The following is a 19,485-nucleotide window of genomic DNA, read 5'->3' on the forward strand; positions in this document are numbered from 1 at the left end:
GGCTTAAATCAGCTTAAGGATTTTTCAGTATAAAATGTGCTTCTACAAGCTTAAACTAATTTTCATAAAAATGGAACCCAATGTAACCAGCTAAATATGAATGTTGTAAAGAAATCACATGCACAAGATACGGACTTTATTGATGTGCCAATATTAAAATCATGAAGATGCAAACTTTGCATAGGACATAACTAGCACCTTTCATTAGTGAAGGACAAAATAAAGGAATAGAAGACAATTGCCAAATCATTCCATCCATTGAAGGTAATACAGCACTTTGCTTTGTGCTCAGAATGGGGACAGAAATAAAGCACATCGTTTCAGAGAAGTGATACAGATGTACTGGATCCTCTTTGCTTCTGTTCTTGCACATAGTAGAACTGGGGCTCTTGCACATTAGACAGTACTAGTACTATGATTCCACTTTAAGTGCCGTACTACAATTTGCAATTTAGGAAGGACATTTAGTGTTCTCTAGTCCACTATATCCCAGGATTTCATAAGATGTGGCCACAATAGTTAAAGTGGGCCCCACAGCATTATAACTGTGTAGTGTAGAAGCACTTCTGGAGGCATCATTTTTGCTATTTCACCATAACTGTATTAAAAATAATGCTATAATAAAACAGATAGATAGTGGGTTAGAGTGTTGATGTAAGACTGTGGTTCAAAATCCTTACCTGGCAATGAATCCTGTAACTATGACTGATAGGAACTGCAGTCCATGGAGGATTACATACGTATTTCCCGTTTCTTGGGAAATGTTCTTTCAAGTGATTTACATATAGATATGCTATATGTGAAATAGCACAAACCCAAAAACCAATCAGTTATAAACTTTATATACAAATCCATTAAAGCAACCCATCCCAGCCCTTGTTGTGAAGAAACAGACATTGCGAGGGACTGTGTTTAGCCACCCCTAGTAAAATACTGGAAGAAAGAACCCCTTCTGACTGGACCCAACTTTGGCTGTTAAGTATAGGTGACAGTAAGGCAGGATCAAGATAACAGACATCCATCAGATTCATTTAGCATCTTAAAATAGCAACAGCAGGATTAGCACACTGGCTTGTTATTCCGGTTTAGCTCAGTAACCTGAGATCTCTTGCTGGTGGATAAAATGTAAAGCATCTCCTGTCCTTAACATTAGCCTTATATGTGCAGCACTCCTGCAAGAGTTAAAAATAACCTAAACCATTATGTTATGGTTGATAAACTTTTTATTTTTTGTCTTCCAGCTAAAACCCCTCTGGAAAAAACTTTTCGGCAGGTCAGTCCACAGAGACTGGATCAAATAAAACAGCTGCACAGCAAGAAATGACAGGATATTGTTCTAAACCAAATCCAACCTTAGTCCTACCCAGAAGAAGCCCTGTCAAAATCCACAGGGATTAAACTAGTTGTAACTAAAAAGTCTTACTTCCAAGTCTTTACAGAATTTGAGTCTGCAAAGTGCTACATTTGGGATCTATTGGTTCTGGATTGGGGCAGCTTCTACAGCTTTTACTACAGTCCTGGGTGAAGGTCTGTCCATCATATTGGGTATTTGAGATCTCTGACATAAAGGATATGTTTGGCTACTTAAGTGTTAAACTCTATTTTGCTGCTTACTAATGCTGTTATCTTCTCCAGGTGTGAGCTTTTGTCTAGAGAAGGCAGGAAACTCATCTAGGCATTGATGAGACCATTGATTTCAATATCCTTTATACAACAGATCCAATAATTTTTTGGGTAGCTGCAAAAAAAAGAAGAAGAAGAAATTGCTTGTTAGCTTGAAGTTAATAAAGAGTGCACATAAAGAGGTGAGTTAGTGGAATTCATCCCATGCTCCGTGCCACTTCACTTGTGATCAACTGCCTCCATCCCCATGGACTTGGTGGGGATCATCCTTAGGGGAAATCTCCTAACTAATCCCTAGTCTGGGGAGAAAAATCACAGGTCTCTAAACTGGTAATCGCACCACTGCCACTGTTTTTTACAGAGCTCTATGAAAGTGGCATGAGCCTACTGGTCCCAGAGTTCCCACTTTATATAGCTCAAACGTGCTAGAGAAATGTAGCCATCCAGAAGTTGCTAATCCCCAACATTCATTATTCCTGCCCACTGTCTATTAGAGTTGACATTGATGGGAACTGCAATCGAACAAACACAAGAAGATTACATGTTTCCTATCCTTATTCTGTGTCCATACTGTATATCTATGGGCTAAGTGAAACCAAACTGATAAATAACACACAAAGGATTCCCCCAGGCAGGAAGCAGCCAGGCTTTGAAGCTGCCTGGATATTCAATGCTAATCAAACTGGCCAATTGTAACATTCACACTTGTCTCAGGCAGACAAGAGTTCTTTCTCCCACCCTGAACATTTCACAGATACATAAACCCCACTTGCCTAGTTTCCAACATCTCACAACCTCTGAGGATGCCTGCCATAGATGTTGGCAAAACGTCAGGAGAAAATGCTTCTGAAATATAGCCATACAGCCTGGAAAACTCGTAGCAGCCCAGTGATTTTGGCCATGAAAGCCTTTGACAACACCAAGAAAGCCTTTGACAACACTCTTAGGAGTCTACTTGATTTCAATAATGTGACAGGCTCTAGGAAAGGTCTCATCCTTCAAGATCTGTGAAAAGACCATGGACTGCGGTGCTGTGCTGTGCCTGCTCAATTCTGGCCATAAACTACTAGAAAAAGTCAAATTCAGACTGAAGAGGTACCAACGGGAAAAACAAGGGCAGCTTGTCCGTGAACTCCCTCATCAATCTGCACATCATGGTTTGTTAAAGGGTGCTAATAGCTCTTGATGGCTTCATTACTCAACCATGAGAATGCTGTCAGTTTCCTTGGCCTAGCTGATGGGAAAGTTCCATTCATTTTTCCATTTCTTAACTATTTCTATGTATAGCAGGCTAATAGTGTCTTGTTATTACAGCATGACTGCACTACTGACAAATCTCCTTGCAGGATAAGATTCTTGAAAGTACAACGGACTGCGCAAAAATAGAGAAAGTCCTAGGAAGGGCTCAAGGTAGCCATTTTGTGTTTGTTCCAAGGTCATATATTATATATCTGACTTGAACAATTTATTTATTTTTTTGCAGAAAAAACGTGATTAGCAATGTATAGTGAAGTGCAAAGGCACTCTATGGGAAAAACCATTTCCAGGCAAATGTGTACACTTTCAAATGAGAAATACAAGATCTTCATCTTTGTCATTTTGTTTATATAAATAACATATACATTGCAGGGGTTATTAAAGCACAATACATGAAATGCATTGACAAACTACTCAGGATTTAGATGGTTTTCCTCAGAGCACTTACTGTAACTGGGGGAGTTTGCTTGCTACTAGCATTTATCAATCATTATTGTCTGTATTATTGTTTTCACAGTTACCTATGTGGGATAAACACACTGGATGTGTACTAAGACCTGCCATTTTCAAGCAAAAAATTATGTGTGGAGAGAGAGAGAATATATGTGGTGTCAAAGATAATATTTTATTAGGTCTTTTGCTACTTCTGGAGCAATAACAATGATTATTCATTACATTATTTATTACACTATTGAAGTATAATAGAAATTTGCCTACTGGAAATACATTACATTCTGACTACTAGTTTCATAAACTGTAATCAGAATTAACTTCCCGAGTCCCTTTTTGGCAAAGCTATTGCAAGAAAACATTTAGTAGGTCCTTGATATCCATTAGGGTTTAGTTCAAGGACCCTTCATAGATACTAAAATCAATGGATGCTCGAGTCCTATTTATATACAATGGAGTAATGAAATGGTGAACTTTATATAAAATGGCAAAATCAAGGTTTGCTGGACTGGCCACATTGCCCAAATATACAATCATTGTTCCCCAAAGAAGATGATTTATTCTCAACTTAATAATGGAAAACAAAATGTTGGTGGACAACAAAAGATATTTAAAGATGGGCTTAAAGGTTACCTAAGAACTAGGAAGCCCTGGCCCTCAATTGCTCTAAATGGAGGTCAGCTGTTCCCAACAGTGCTGTGGATTTGGAAGAGGCACAAATATTACGGTCTTACCTTTTATGTGTTTTTAATGTAATTTTTTATCCTGTATTGCTGTTTTAATTGATTATTATTATTAGAGGGAGAAAGGGAGGATGGTGCATTAAGCAAACCCTCATCATGTCTGTCTTCCACCTGGAAATCTATGTCCTCAATGTGAAAGACCATGTGGATCCAGAATAGATCGTCACAGTCAATTATGGATCCACTTCCAAGACTGGAAGACAATCATACTTGTCCACAAGAGATAGCCTATGATGATGAATTCATTACTGGCAGACTAAAGCATTTTTTTTTACACCTGAAAGCACATTAGTTTATGGAGTAAATGAGAGGAATAGTTGGGAGACTCAGGTGAAAATGGATGGAAGGCTATCCATTCCACCAGCATTTGTCATCTAAGGCCATTGATTCATTCTGCCTAATGGTAGAGATGACCCTACATTGGGTCTATAGGCGTGTAAACCTAAGAACAATGAGAAGACCTGGCATTTTATATTTTGATCAGTCAGATCACAGATTCCTCCAAGGGAATTCAGAATAACATCCTCGAGACCTCACAGAAAAAGCCATAGAAACCATGAATTGAAAACTGTTGTACCTGTTAATACTTGCATAAAATACCTCCCTATTTGTTGTGAGATGTAGTACTAGTTTTAAGGAAAGCCACATGAGTATCCTTCTGCTTTCAAGGAGGATAGGATTGCCTGATGTACATTATAAGAATGCTCTTGGAGGGTTAGAAATCTTTTCCTTTTATATTTAATATTTATGGATGTTGACAATATGTCAATGTTGTAAATAAATACATGGCAAGGTTAAATTAAATCAATACTTTCACTAGTGTGTAAGTAGAGCAGAAGTTCAAATTGTTTAGGAGGTGTGAAATAAGGGAAAAGAACCAAAGAAACAACCTGTTAATTTTTTAAAAAAGAAATTGCCAAGTTAGTCTGTAGCTGCATAAAAAGGAGAAGAGGAAGGTAAGAAAGGATTCTAGGAACATGCTTAAGACTGATTACTCCACTCAGCTACTGAAGGATAGCTTTGCACAAGACTGGAACCTGTTTACATTCTAGGAAGTAATGCCAGCAGGCTTTGAAGAGCAAATGACTTTTCATTTAGTTTAGGAAAGAGATGGAAGTAGAAGGAATGACCCCAGAATGAACTTAATATCACAGTGTAAGATATGAAAAGAATAATTAATGGATAAAAACAATGTTTTCTTGACAAATGCGAAGGTGTGGCATATATGTATACAATATAGCAAAAAGTAGAAGTGGACTAAGATGGATTTCCTTAGAAATTGTTTTCATAATGGGATGGGAGGCTATGTGTATGTATGACATTATTTATTTCATTTTGGTTACTTACTATCTGTTGCACTGTGCTTTGTGTTGTTAGCTGTTTTCTATATTTTGGTTATGCATGTGTTTATGGGCAATATTTAATATATTTAATACTAGCTTGGGTATGCGGCATTGCCCAGATTATTTGAAAGCCAATTTTAATGGTACAAAATGGTACAAAGATTGTGGATTAACTACAACTGACATCGTGCCAGGTTAGTCCCAAGAAACTCTATCAGTACTTAAAGTTTATTATGTTGGGCAGGTTTGCTCTGGATGCATCATTAGTGGTTTTAGTGTGTTCTCTGGCTGTAGGGTAAACTACAACTCCCACTATGGTGAGTCAGTCAGTAGGCTGAATTAGTCATGGAGGTTCTGTGTGCCAAGTTTGGTCCAGGTCCATCATCAGTGGAGGTCACACTTTCTCTGATGGTGGGTGAACTACAACTCTCAAAAAGGAAGGTCAATTCCCCTCAAACCCCTCTCTGGATGTAGGTGAACTACAACACTACCAAATCAAGGTGAATTTCCCCCAGAGACCTCCAGCATTTTTTGCTGGTCGTGGGAACTCTGTGTGCCAAGTGTTGTCCAATTCCATTTTTGGTGAGTTCAGAGTGCTCACTGATTACAGGTGAACTATACATCTCAGTACCTACAACTCCAAAATGTCCAGGCCAATTTCCCTGAAAACTCACCAGTATTCAAATTTGGGCATATCGGGTAAGTTTGGTCCAGATCCATCATTGTTTGGGTTCATAGTGTGCTCTGGATGTAGGTGAAATACAACTCCTATAAATCCCTCCAAAGACCTCCAGAATTTTTTGTTGGTCATGGGGGTTCTGTATGCCAAGTTAGTTCCAGGTTCATCATTGGTGGAGTTCAGAGTGCTCTTAGATTGCAGGTGAACTATACATCCCAGTACCTACAACTCCTATAAATCATGGCAAATTCTTCCCAAACCTCTCTAGTATGTTCACTGTGTGCCACAGAAAAGAATAGGAAAGGGTTAAGGGAGAGGCAGTGGGTGGGATCATGCAAATTCCACACCAATGAAAGGAGTGAGAAACCCTGGGATGTCTGTGGTGGACAAAAACCAGAAAATCTAGAAGGAAATTGTCCTGTATGAAAGCCTTCATTTGAGTGGTGGGCAACATGGAGTTTGTGGAGGACACTGGCAGAGCTTTTGTACATGTTCATGGTGCTCATTATAACCTGCAGTGTCATTGGAGGGAGGGCCTTTGGTGTCTCCTGAGTGAGTAGTGGGAATTATAGCTGTTTGTAGAGGCAGGAGCTTGTCTAAGTGAATACCCCAGTCGCACACATTTTCACTTTTATTATGAGTATAGATTTTTTAAAAGGATTAACTGATTTTTATTCCACTATTTTAGATGCAATACCGGGTATTATTAAAGCTTCAGGTTATTAAGCATATTTATAAGTTATGGAAATAAAATATGATACCGTAGGATGTAATAGGATACAGAAAGATGCTCTACCATTGAGCAGAGTGCATCTGTCTTAACCTTTTCATTCTGTAGATTCCCACAACTGTATAAACAAGCATAAAATGACCGGAGGCTTCAGTATCTCTCTGCATTGCATTCTAAGAAGTGAAATGATACCTTACAGAAGCTCGTGCTAAATAAAAATTAGTTAATCCTCAGAGTGCTACTAGATTTTTCCCCCTCCCTTTGCCTTGCTTCTTTTTACCTTGTCAAAATGTAAGCTGGATTACTGCAACGCACTCTACGTGGGGCTGCCTTTGAAGACGGCTCGGAAACTACAATTGGTTCAAAGATCAGTGGCCAGGTTGCTAACTGGAGCCAGTTACAGGGAGCGGTCAACCCCCCTGTTCAAATAGCTCCACTGGCTGCTGATAAGTTTCCGGTCCCAATTCAAGGTGCAGGTTGTTACCTATAAAGCCCTAAACCGTTTGGGACCGGCCTATCTCTTGACTGCATCTTCCCCTATGAACCTGTGTGATCTCTAGGTTCTTCTAGGGAGGCTCTTCTCTCGCTCCCTCCTCCTTAACAAGCGCAGTTGGAGGGGACGTGGGAGAGGGCCTTCTCTGTGGTGGCTCCCCAACTCTGGAACTCCCTCCCCAGGGAGATTAGGTTAGAACCCACCCTTTCCATATTCTGCAAAGAGTTAAATGCATGGATGTTTCATTGTGCATTTGATTAGACAACCCCCTATAATCTGGCTCCTATTAAGGAAATCTGCCCAGGCGGGTTATAAGAATAAAGTTATTATTTTATTTATTTATTTATTTATTTATTTATTTATTTACCATATTTATATCCCACCTTTCTCTACCCTGAGGGGGACTCAAGGCGGCTTACAAACGGTACTTATACAGTGCCTTGGGCATTAAACACAGACATGAAATAAAATTATAAAAATTAAAACAGACATAAAACATAATTAAAATACATTCCATTATAAGACACATCATCTAAAGCCGTTCCAAAATCCATTGCACAATTTCTAGGTAATTTTTAAAATTATATTATTATACAGTATTTGCAGTGAAATTGCCGCAAAGAAAATGGCATTAAATGCAGCAAACCTTTCTCTCTGCTCCAGCCCCCAAGAGGGACCTGAAAGCCTGCATTCAAAAGCTGCTTTATTGACTAGCATCCTGGTAAATAAATTCACACAGGAGAGTAAAAGCATTCCTTTGACTTAATCAGCTGCCAGTTGTAGCCTTGACAGGAGAACAAAGAGAAGCAGAAGTCAAAATGAGACAAAAAATAGTTCTAGGTTTTGTAAATTCTGATCAAAACTGGAAGAAGAAAAGCAGATTTCCCCATTATCCCAGATTGTTAAAACAACAAATGGCTCCCCTGTATTTACAAATGTCAAAGATTCCAGAAGTGAAAAGCCACAGCAGCTGATTTACAGAGTGGCTTTTTGCATCAATGACAGATAGATGTCTTAGCCCAAAAAGGAGAAGCAGATTCAAGCCTGAGAAGCAAACGAGAAGGTGAAGAAGCAAGTCAATACAACTGACAGATTGGAGTCAATGTCACTGCTGAGGACAAAGAGAGAAGGGTTGAGTTAGGAAGGAAAAGCCTGACATTCTCTGACTGCTTTAGCATTACAGTAAAAGAATTCACCAGTCCTGGCAATTGCTAAAATGCATACCAACAGCAAGACCCTTACAATTTGAAGGCATGTGTCTTGCAGTATAATAGTACGTTCCATTATCCTTCAATCTACTTTTTACAGCAATACTGCAAACAAGATCTTGTAAGAAAACCCCTAAATCTTGGCTCAAGTTTTTGAAAGAGTGCAAACACTAAGAATCCATGTTCAAACAATGCCGTCTCTAATTATCTAGGAAATCCAAGAAAGGAAAGGCCCATTGATTTTGTCTTTGTGGAGAAGAACGCAAGTATTTACATTACTTTAATATGACTTGACTTTCATTACCAATATGAAAAAGTAATATATGGATCCTTAGTGAAATGTATATTTATGACTCAAACTTCTCAATGCTTAGATATTAAAAGGCATACACAGAGATGCAAAAAAATTTCCAACTATTCTTGGCACGTATTTTGGCTTAACTGAGAACAAGATTTTGGTTTTTAAAGGGTGCTCACAGCCCTTGTACAAGGAGGAAAATACCAAATGTCATTTCTTCCTGTTCTGTGGTGTGCTTGAACTTTTCAAACACAGACCAAAGCAAACACAGTCCCAGTTTTTCATTACAGCTATGACTCATATAGAAAAGAAAATCACTGTTGATATAGACAACTACTTCTGACAGCATTCTCTTTAATTTTGTTGGTAAACTATCCTCTGTCACCAGATTCTACCTTCAAAGAATTTACAATGCAGGGAATAGCTACAAAAATGTAATAAGGCCATTTATTCAACTGAATCTAAAACAAACATCTGAAATGTATCGCTATCCCCTCTCATCTTCCAGACTCAAGCCGGCTCCTTGGTTCTCTGAGGAGATGGCGATGATGAAGAGGACGAGGGGGAGGCTAGAGTGCCGCTGGCGGACGACTCATAGTGTACCTGACCAAACACGGGCTAGAGCCTCACTTAGGGCCTACTCCGCAGTGATGAAGGCAGCCAGAAAAGTTTTCTTGACTGCCCGCATCGCATCTGCAACAAATAGACCTGCTGAGTTGTTTCGAGTGGTTGGGGAGCTTCTCCATCCTCATGAAGGGGAGGGGGTCCCCGGCCATCCAGCAACCTGATGTTGCGATTTCGCACATCATTTTGCAGACAAGGTCACTCAGATACGCTCCAACTTAGACGCTAGATTAGTCACAGTACCAAATGAGGTAACAGAGGCATCTGCTTGTCTGGTTTTGATGGATTCGTTTCAGCCGGTTCAGCCCGATGATATCAGGGGGGGGGGTCCTCGGGGCTGTGAGGGCGACCACTTGTGCTCTGGACCCTTGCCCTTCCTGGCTTATTAAACTCGCCAGTGTGGGATTGGTAGATTGGTTCATTGGAATCATTAATGCTTCATTTGATCAGGGACATTTTCCATCATGCCTTAAACAGGCAATAGTAAGGCCTTGCCTGAAGAAGACGTCTCTTGATCCTATGGTTCAACTACTGCCCAATCTCCAAACTCCCTTTTCTGGGCAAGGTTCTAGAGCGGGTGGTTGCCACGCAGCTCCAGGGCTTCCTCAACAAGGCCAGCTATCTAGATCCATCTCAGTCTGGCTTCAGGCCTGGTCACGGCACCGAGACGGCTTTGGTCACCTTGGTGGATGACCTCCGCAGAGAACTTGACAGGGGGAGTGTGTCCCTGTTCGTTCTCTTGGACATCTCAGCGGCTCTCGATACCATCGACCATGGTATCCTTCTGTGTCGACTCTCAGGAATGGGTATTGGTGGCACTGCTCTGCAGTGGCTCCGCTCCTTCCTGGAGGGTTGTACCCAGTTGGTGAAGCTGGGAGAAAGCTACTCGGACCCCTGGCCTTTGATCTGTGGGGTCCCGCAAGGTTCTATTCTATCTCCTATGCTATTCAATATCTACATGAAACTGCTGGGCAAGGTCATCCAGAGTTTTGGAGTGCGGTGCCATCTCTATGCAGATGATGCCCAACTCTACTACTCTTTTCCACCAAACTCCAAGGAAGCCCCTCGGGTCTTGGACCAGTGCCTGGCTGCTGTGATGGACTGGATGAGGGCTAACAGGCTGAAACTTAATCCTGACAAGACAGAGGTCCTCTTGGTCAGTCGCTCGTCCGATCGGGGTATAGGGTGGCAACCTGTGCTTGACGGGGTCACACTCCCCCTGAAGGTGCAGGTCCGCAGTCTGGGGGTCCTCCTAGACTCAGCGCTGACGCTTGATGCTCAGGTGTCGGCGGTGGCTGGGAGGGCCTTTGCACAATTAAAGCTTGTGCGCCAGCTGCGACTGTATGCCAAGAAGTCTGACTTGACCAGGGTGGTCCATGCCTTAGTTACCTCTAGAATGGATTACTGTAATGCACTCTACGTGGGGCTGCCTTTGAAGACGGCTCGGAAACTACAACTAGTTCAAAGATCAGCAGCCAGATTGTTAACTGGAACCAGTTACAGGGAGAGGTCAACTCCTCTGTTTAAACAGCTACACTGGCTGTCATTAAGTTTCCAGTCCCAATTCAAGGTGCAGGTGCTTACCTATAAAGCCTTAAACAGCTCGGGACCAGCCTATCTTCATGACCGCATCTTTCCCTACGAACCTGTGTGATCTCTAAGATCTTCCGGGGAGGCCCTTCTCTCGCTTCCTCCCTCTTCGCAAATGCGGTTGGTGGGGACGTGGGAGAGAGCCTTCTTTGCGGTGGCTCCCCAGCACTGGAATTCCCTCCCCAGGGAGATAAGTTTAGCACCAACTCTTACTGTCTTCCGGAAGCAATTAAAAACATGGCTGTTCCATTGTGCTTTTGAGTAGACAAGTCCATTATAACCTGGCCCATATCCACATTGAAACTTGCCCTGTCACTTTATAGTTTGATTTCCATTCAGATTTATCTTCCCTACTTGTGTCTTTTTGATGTATGTTCTATTCTGTAATAGACACTCCCTTCATCAGTTTGACTGTCGCCCAGACTGTGGTCCTATATTGGACCTTTTAACCCTTTGATTATTGTTTAATATTTTAATTATGCCTATTTTAAACTATGACTTGTTTAATCTGTTTTTAAATGTGTTGCTTGATGTCTTAATTGTTGATTTTATGATATTATATCACTATATTCGGTTTGTCCCCGTGTGAGCCGCTCCGAGTCCCTGCTGGTTGTTGTTGTTGTTGTTGTTGTTGTTGTTATGCGTGTAACTGGATCCTGTACACTGAAGAATAAATATGCAACACACTGAGATGAGAACAAAGTACAGCACATGTGATTCAAGGCACTTGAGGGTGGCAAACACCTCCACAAAAAGATTCCATCTTGCCCCATGTCCAGGAGGGAGATGGTACAAAACATTTTTCACACATTTGCTCTTCTAAACTTATTCTACATGTCCCTCATTTATTAGTTACATTTGTATCCACTCCATATACTCTCCAATTCATCCCCACAACATCCCTGCAAGGCAGGACATGTTAAGAGTCTCTCTCCAAATATTTTCCCGTGGTCTTCCTGGATCATTGGAGACTGGCACCTGGACTTTCCAAGTCCCAATTCTCCCTGTATGAATTGGCCCAGGCCCCCTTCTCTTGGTCTCTTGGTCCCACTTCCATCGTTACTCAGTTGGTGGGAACGAGAGAGGAGACCTTCTCGTTGGCTGCCTCTCGCCGAAAGGATAAACCCTTTTTATTGAGGCAGGCTTTTAAACAAGGATTTTTTTTAAGTTCAAGTCAGGGGATGCTGTAGTTTTAGCTATGAATAGATTTTTAATTGGTTTTAACTGTTTATTTTTAATACAGGTTTCCAGCTTCGGTATATTCCCAGAATCTACCCTGAGACTCAGGTTTTAGCAGTGGCCAGAAATGCATTTGCAGTTAAAACTTCCGCCAGTTTTTTTTCCATTGAGATATTGTCTGGCCATGGTGGCATATACCTTAGTTACATCGCATTTGGATTACTCTAACACACACTATATGGCTCTTTGAAGTCTCTGAAGAGTGTTGTTTTTGTTGATCCAGATTATCAGTTATGTGCTCCCTACAACTTTCAATCAGGGCTGGCTGCAAGGAGTACAAAACTGCTTTTTTACAACAACTCCACTGGCTTCTAGCCAGTTCCTGGACATTGTTGTAGCCTGACAGCAGTCACAGAAGTCAGGGGCTGATGGGTTCACTGATAACTTAAGAGTCAGATGGGATTGTGGGCTTTCAGGTCATCTGGAGGAACAGGGGAAGGGACCTACTTGGTGGCTGCTCTGAAATTCTGAAACTCCCTTCCTAGAGAGGTTAGACTGGCACCCTTCTTATTATCTTTTTATAGGCAAGGAAAGACCTTTTAGTTCTAGCAGGTCTTTGAGGGTTGGTTGCTTAGACAAAAGGGTCTTTTGTGTCTTGTAGTTCTTCTTTGTAATAGTTATGTTTTTAACAGCTTTTAAATGTATTGATACTTCAACTATACTTTAAACTTGTATATGATGTAATGTTTTTAGCTGTATCTGTTCTGCATTTGGTAAGCTCCCTTTAGTCCCAGACTTGGACTCAACAATTAAGTTGGGGGGGGGGGGTAGTTGAAGTTGTATGGTACTAAAATCTATAGTCCCTTTGGTCTTGCTCTGAAGCCCACCCAACTGGCAACACTCCGACAAGCCCAGTACTCGGAACTGTGTATGGGGAATACAGAAAAGCATTCAAAGCCCTTGTTTTTGGCTGATTTCAAAAGAAAAAGCCAGAAGTGGGCATCAGACACTATTCATTTCTAGCCAAGATTAAGCTTAATGGCACTCCTATTTTCAGAAGGCAAATGAAGTTACAGTTCATCCTAATGTGACTGCTCATGCCGGGTTTTCCCATCTAAAGAGCCATGCCTTGAGAACTGCTTCCTTGCTGTTACAGTTTAAAAAGCTTTGCTATTGAACTGTCACTCAGCTGCTGGAGAACACCCACACAGTATAAAAGAGGCCAATCTCAATGAGATCTCTGCTATCACCAGAAGTATTTCTGCAAGATCGCTGCCATTACACTGCTGCTCAAGGAAAGGATCCAACCCTCCCTAATTCCAGGAGTAAAACCAGCCAAGAAATGATTAAAAATTCAGTTCTGCCTGGAGACACGCTCTAGCGGGACAAAGGAATTTTCAGCATGTGCAGCCTGTAGGAGTGTGAGCCACAACACTGACTGTTTTATGCTCACACATGATCCTGGAAGGCAAAGGAAACACATACTGCCTTTTAGCTCACAGCCTCCAAATTTGCAGAGTGTGCTGTTTTTCTGTGCAACTTTGCTGTGCAGTTTGGGGTTCACAAGACAACTTAAACTGGTCTGACGCCACTTATGACTTTTTTTAGTCCTGCTTTATGTTGTGCCACTGCCATGATTCAAAATTTGAGATCATTAAAAGTGAAATCATTAGCCTCGCTGGAAGCTTATTTATTTTCTTTCGCTGTGTTTTTAATAGGCAGCAAGCGCTTTCTAATTATTCAGGCATTTGGAAGCCCACTCTGCTTTCATGTGATGGACTTGACTTCCTGGGCTGCCTGACAGTCTGGCTTCCATTTATAAAAAAGCTGAGACCTCTTAGAAGAACAGGAAAGCTACCTAAAGACGGGAGAAGTTGCCCATCACCATGGCAACAGGTAGCTTGCTTTGGCCCCTTTTCATCCCTTGACTTCCCGTAAGAATATTTTTCATTCTTGTAGGGGATCAAAAGGTGATAATGCAGACCTCTACAATGAGTCTCATGTGATAAAGAAAAAAAAAATCTGCTATGCTCCAAACTGTGGGGAAAGTTAAAGCTCCCACTGCCATCAAGAAGGGCAAATACACTGGTTTTGAGTGGAAAGGTTGCAGGACCTGCAAGATGGTGTGTTTATTCCAAATGTATCTTTCAATTCAATTTTCTAAGCTCATAAGCCTGTATCTGGAAACCTGGAAGAGGGGCAGTGGGGAAAATAACTGAAAAAATACTCTAAAGAAAGGATAGGCAACCGTGGAAAGTTGGGGGGGGGGGCAGATTAACCCCATAAGAAAACCTGGAGGGCTGCACACATAATCTATTTTGACCACCCCTGCAACAATAAATAAAATAGAACATTTTGCCTCCAGGTTTTTGGAAAGCCCTCTTTTTAACCAAAGGGAGGGAATTGAATTTATTTCGTCTTTGCTTCCTATTTTTAAAAAAGTATTTCTTGGGTTGAAGTTGGCCCAGGCAGACACCAAAACATGGTGAAAATGGCCCCTAAATGTCCTTTTGGGCAAAAGGATTGTTATCTTGGAAGGGACAAGGACATTCAAATATGGGGTAAGTGCCCCAGAGGTCATTTAGAGGCCTTCTGGAAAAACAAATAAGAAAACTGCATAACTTTTTCCTCCACTCAGGTGGTGTTCACAAAACCATACTGGGGACACATGTATTCCGTATTTCACTTACACTCACTCTCTCTCACACACACACACATAGAAAGAGAGATACACAGAGAGACTGCCCTCACTTAGGTCTAGGTATACAAGCTATTTACCTTTCTTGTTCCTTTAAAATAGAGAAAATGTTATCTGCAGTTAATATGCTGCCATTTTATTTTTCGAAGTTATAGAGATTACCTTTTTACTTCTCTCTGGCTATTGGATGAAAGCACTGCAACGGACAAAAATATGAATCAGGAATTTAGAAGAAAGGTACAATATTTTCTTAAATATTATCATTTTCATCTCTTACGTTTGGAAAGCATATTTCATGATTCCAGTCAGAAAGATGCTCATAAAGACAGTTAAAACAACTTGTTGTTATTGTTAGGAATAATTCCATTTGTGGCAAGAAAAAGAAACGGCATTGTTTGCTTACACTTTGGAAATACATAAACAGGTGTTTGTAACTCTTCCATTATTAAAAAAAATTATTCCCACATATTTGTTCCACACATTTTTCTCTCAAATGGGACACAAATAGAAATTTCATACAAACAAAAAAAAATCCTAGAGAGTATCATCCTTTTAACAGTTGCACACAAGTGGCTGATATTTGTGTTTTTTAAAACACACTTAGTATTCTTGTAAGTATGGGAATGGGATGCTTTCTTTTTCCTAGAGTTTCTTCTCTTAATCATTCAGTTCCAACAATCTTTCAGTGAAATTCACATATTAAAACTATTAGTAGGTATTGCTTTAAAAAAATAACAAATGCTCCTTGCACTTGGTAGAAAATGTATCTCATTATGGGATCAGCTGTTAGCTGTTAAAGTATTTTCCCTGATAACAGGAAACTTTCTGATAGCTATCTTATTCTCTCTTGAAAATTAATTCTGAAAAAAGAGCCACGATTAAGTGTTAAAATGCAGTAAGATTTGCCTCCTCGCACAGGTTGGCCTACAGTTGCCATCTAACAAGGCTGATTGTAAGACACCATGGGAAATGCAGTTAAAATGTTTTAAAGCAAAGCACGCATCTTTCAAGACAAATGTTCCACCACTTCTGATGGAGAAACATCTTGGCAGCATTTATACCGCAGTTGGAAAACTGTGTGTGGCCCAAAAGCCAATTTCTTCCCAGGCTCCATCACTTCTCCCCACAGTAAGCCCCAAACCTTCATTTTCCTTTGCAGTCCTTCCCAAAATGGCAACAGGATTTGAGGGAAATTGGGTATTGGGTGGTAATACACTGTTCTGATGTGCTTGAGTTGGTATTTGTTTTTGCATGTTTTCATGAGAGTTGGGGAGGGACTTTGCAAGACTTGTGAGTGACTTTGGGCATTACAAAAGAAAGAGGTCTTGGGTTTTCATGCAGCCCGTTGTCCACAATTTTCTGACTGCGAATTTATGTGGTTGAATCCCCCTGAAAGGTGTTTGCAGAACAGAGCATCTTTTGTTAACATAGTTTAAAGCTACTAATTCAAAGTCACTCTTAGCTTCCAGCTCTCTGATCGTTGCTAAATGCATACATAAAACAAAGGTCCCAATCTGTTGCATTTATTTGAGTAAATATCTGGTAAATAAAGTTCATTGATAAAACGTTACAAAATTAAATACATTTTAAAAAGCTTGCCAGTATACATAAAGTTCACAAACATGTATTTTTTTCTTTTAAAAAATAAGATTATGTTCAGAGCACCCTTGATATAAAATGCCAGACTAGCATCTACCAGCAGATGGTAGCTTGTGAAACATTTTAGTGAAGAATGGCTTCCTGAAGAGACAGGGATCCTGCTTATAACAACAACAACCACCACCACCACAACAACCCCATCCAATCCCCAGCCTGCCAGGTCTGATGTTAAAGCTGGAAAAATGCCCTAAAGCCAAAGTCACGTAACACTGAAACCTTCCAGCAGCAGAGCCTTCTTTCCATCCCATCCTGAAGCTATCTATAGTTCTCAAAAACCACACCAGAGCAGGTTTTGGGGTACATGGGAAGCTGTAGATAGAAGAAGGGTTAACCGCTACATCCCACTGATAAAACTATTTCCATCAGCAGAAATACCCTCTTGAGTACAGGGCAGAGCTTGGAAGTAATTAAAAGCAACATAGTTACCTGCAAGCAGTTACTTTCTGTTAAAGAAACTAGAACAGAGCACCTTTCAAAAGTAGTATAATGATATGTCTTGGCAACATTCCCTCAATGCTTTCAACAGTTATTTTTGGAGCTATTTTAACAGGAATATTTCAAACTTTATGCCATTCCTTTATCAAGGCTTAGACTTAAAAAAAAAGAGTAAAAGAAAGCAATGCAAAATGAAAAGCAATGCAACAAGTACCTTTCAAAACACAAGTAACAGTAATGAATTATTTTAAACATTACAATGAAGTAATAGGAGCAAATTGCTTTCAAAAAAGAACTTTCCAAGCTCAGATACAGGCCATTCTGTAATATTCTTGGAAAGGAAATTGCACTGGGGCAAGACAACATTCATCCTTTCACACTTTCCCTAAGAACCTCTCCTCTAAATGGCATTAATCCTCTCACTGTTGCATCAGACCCTTCAGCAATAGGATAATACAATCCTAACAGAGCATGAGGTGAAGAGGAGATGACCTGGCCAAGCATGACATCAATAAAATAAGTTGAAAGCCTACAAAATCAAGCCCTTGAAATCCCCCCAGTTTGTATTGTGAATGAGGATATTCACTCAAATGCTTTATATGCATTTAGAAATAGTGGTAGTATCCATTTTCCGTAGATGGGATCTCTCTCCCACCCCACCCTGTTGCTACAATTTCAATTAAATTGTTATCTAGACCATGTTTTCCTTCCATTCATGTGAATTAATAGTAACACTCACTCGACAATTTATGTACACAATCACAATAACTTTAACATCCATAAGTCTGGTATACAGCTCAATGTTGGTGATCCAACTGGTTTGAAGGAAGCAGCTTCACCTAGTAGTCCCTTACAGAATTCATCAAGTAGGTTACTGCCTGGGACAGCTAAGGACTCCCGCCTGGTGTGATCAATCTCAAGCAGTAAAAGCAGCATCCATAATGTCGACATCCATGATTTAAAAAAATGACAATTAAAAAAAGACTTAAAAACAGATGTGGTCAAATTCAATAAAATGTCAGAACTCAACCAAAAAGGTAAGAATAAATTGCTCATAAAGACCAAACTAGAAGTTGTTCTATTCAAAAAATGTCCCAGTTTCATGGCCACGTCTCTCAAGAGGGCACCATTTTCAGTTATATACTCTTCTTTTGAGGAGGACTCAGTTTTCTCATTCCTTTTATCCGAGTTAGCAGTTCTTTGATAAAATCCTACAAAAAAACAAAAACAGAAAAGAGATTTTTTTAAATTAGGAAATAACACTGGGAATGCATAGTTCATGCTTAACTTTTAATACTTCACTGTTACACTAATGTCAGCCATTTCTCAAGGCAGGGAAGCACTGAGAAGCTTTTTCACTAACGTATGTCACAACACAACTTTCAAATTCCAGTGACTTTGAAGGAACACACTTGCCAATAAAACTGTACAATCAAGAGCCCTCAAAAAGATGGTGGGAAAGTTTATTTCCTCCACGGTAACTCTCTTGGTCAAAGGATATGGCTGTTTACTCCTTACTGAGGAGATACTTATATCTTTCTTAGCTCTTACCCCAAGAGAACACCCCTCCTCAGAGAACCATTGCCACCCCAAAATAAAAAGGTATCTCACAATGCTAAAATCGGCTAGTGTAAGCTGTTTCCTCCATTGACCTTTCTGGATAAGATCATCTCAGAAAATTCTAAAAGATGAAATCTTGAACGGGGGAAACCATGAATTTAATCAAATAGGGTCTCAAAACCATCTGTGGAAGAAATAGAAACTCCGGAAATGTGAGCTTGTACTGAATTTCTAGCCAACTCAATATATTCATCTCATGGAAATGTGTTTTGAAACACGTGCCATCGCCTACTACAAGAGACAGCTTATGGCCCCATTCTGGGCTCCATCAGAATAAATCAAACACTGCTACATACATTTCCTGTTCAAACATTAATAGCACCTTCATCATTAAACACTATCTGCTTTGCTATGAAGTTTCAGAGAGTTTCTATTTCTAGCTTGGTAACTGGAAAAAGAACAGAGGACTTATTAATAGTACAAAGGCACTCATCATTTACAATCCTCAAACAGTCCTAGAGGCATGTAAAGTCGGGACCTCTCTTTCTAGGCAATACATTATGTGGTTTTCTAAACATCTCAAAGATGTCCATAGGGAAACTGCGACAAGGACAGGCACTACTTGTTAATCCAAATGGCAGCGCTTACAACTGCACAGAAGGGCTGAGATCCTCTGTTGAACAGGGTCAGCTTACTGCTCCATTCATGTAATTGTATGCCCCTGCTCACCTCAGAAGCTGACAAACCTCCACAGAGCTGCTGTTGCTACTGTTTACTGCTAGGGAAGGAGGGAGGCAATTCAAAGAAGGAAGAAGCAGTTGGTCTTAGCCCATGGGAGAGAAATGAAGGCTTGCTCACAGATGGAATATATGCTCACTTCCCTTCTCTTCTCTTCAGAGTTCAGACCAGCCACATC

General features: G+C 40.5%; 1 protein-coding gene across 1 annotated transcript in view; it reads right to left on the bottom strand.

Moving 5' to 3' along the window:
• Positions 1-16,422: 16,422 nt before the first annotated feature.
• Positions 16,423-19,485, bottom strand: part of ppp1r14c (protein phosphatase 1 regulatory inhibitor subunit 14C) — a 62,546-nt gene continuing 59,483 nt past the window's right edge. The window contains exon 4 of the mRNA XM_062977451.1: positions 16,423-18,220. Coding sequence (XP_062833521.1) covers positions 18,146-18,220 — 75 coding nt within the window. The 3' untranslated portion in view covers positions 16,423-18,145. The remainder of the gene's footprint in view (positions 18,221-19,485) is intronic.

The sequence above is a fragment of the Anolis carolinensis genome, chromosome 1 (assembly GCF_035594765.1).
Source record: "Anolis carolinensis isolate JA03-04 chromosome 1, rAnoCar3.1.pri, whole genome shotgun sequence".
Taxonomy (NCBI): domain Eukaryota; kingdom Metazoa; phylum Chordata; class Lepidosauria; order Squamata; family Dactyloidae; genus Anolis; species Anolis carolinensis.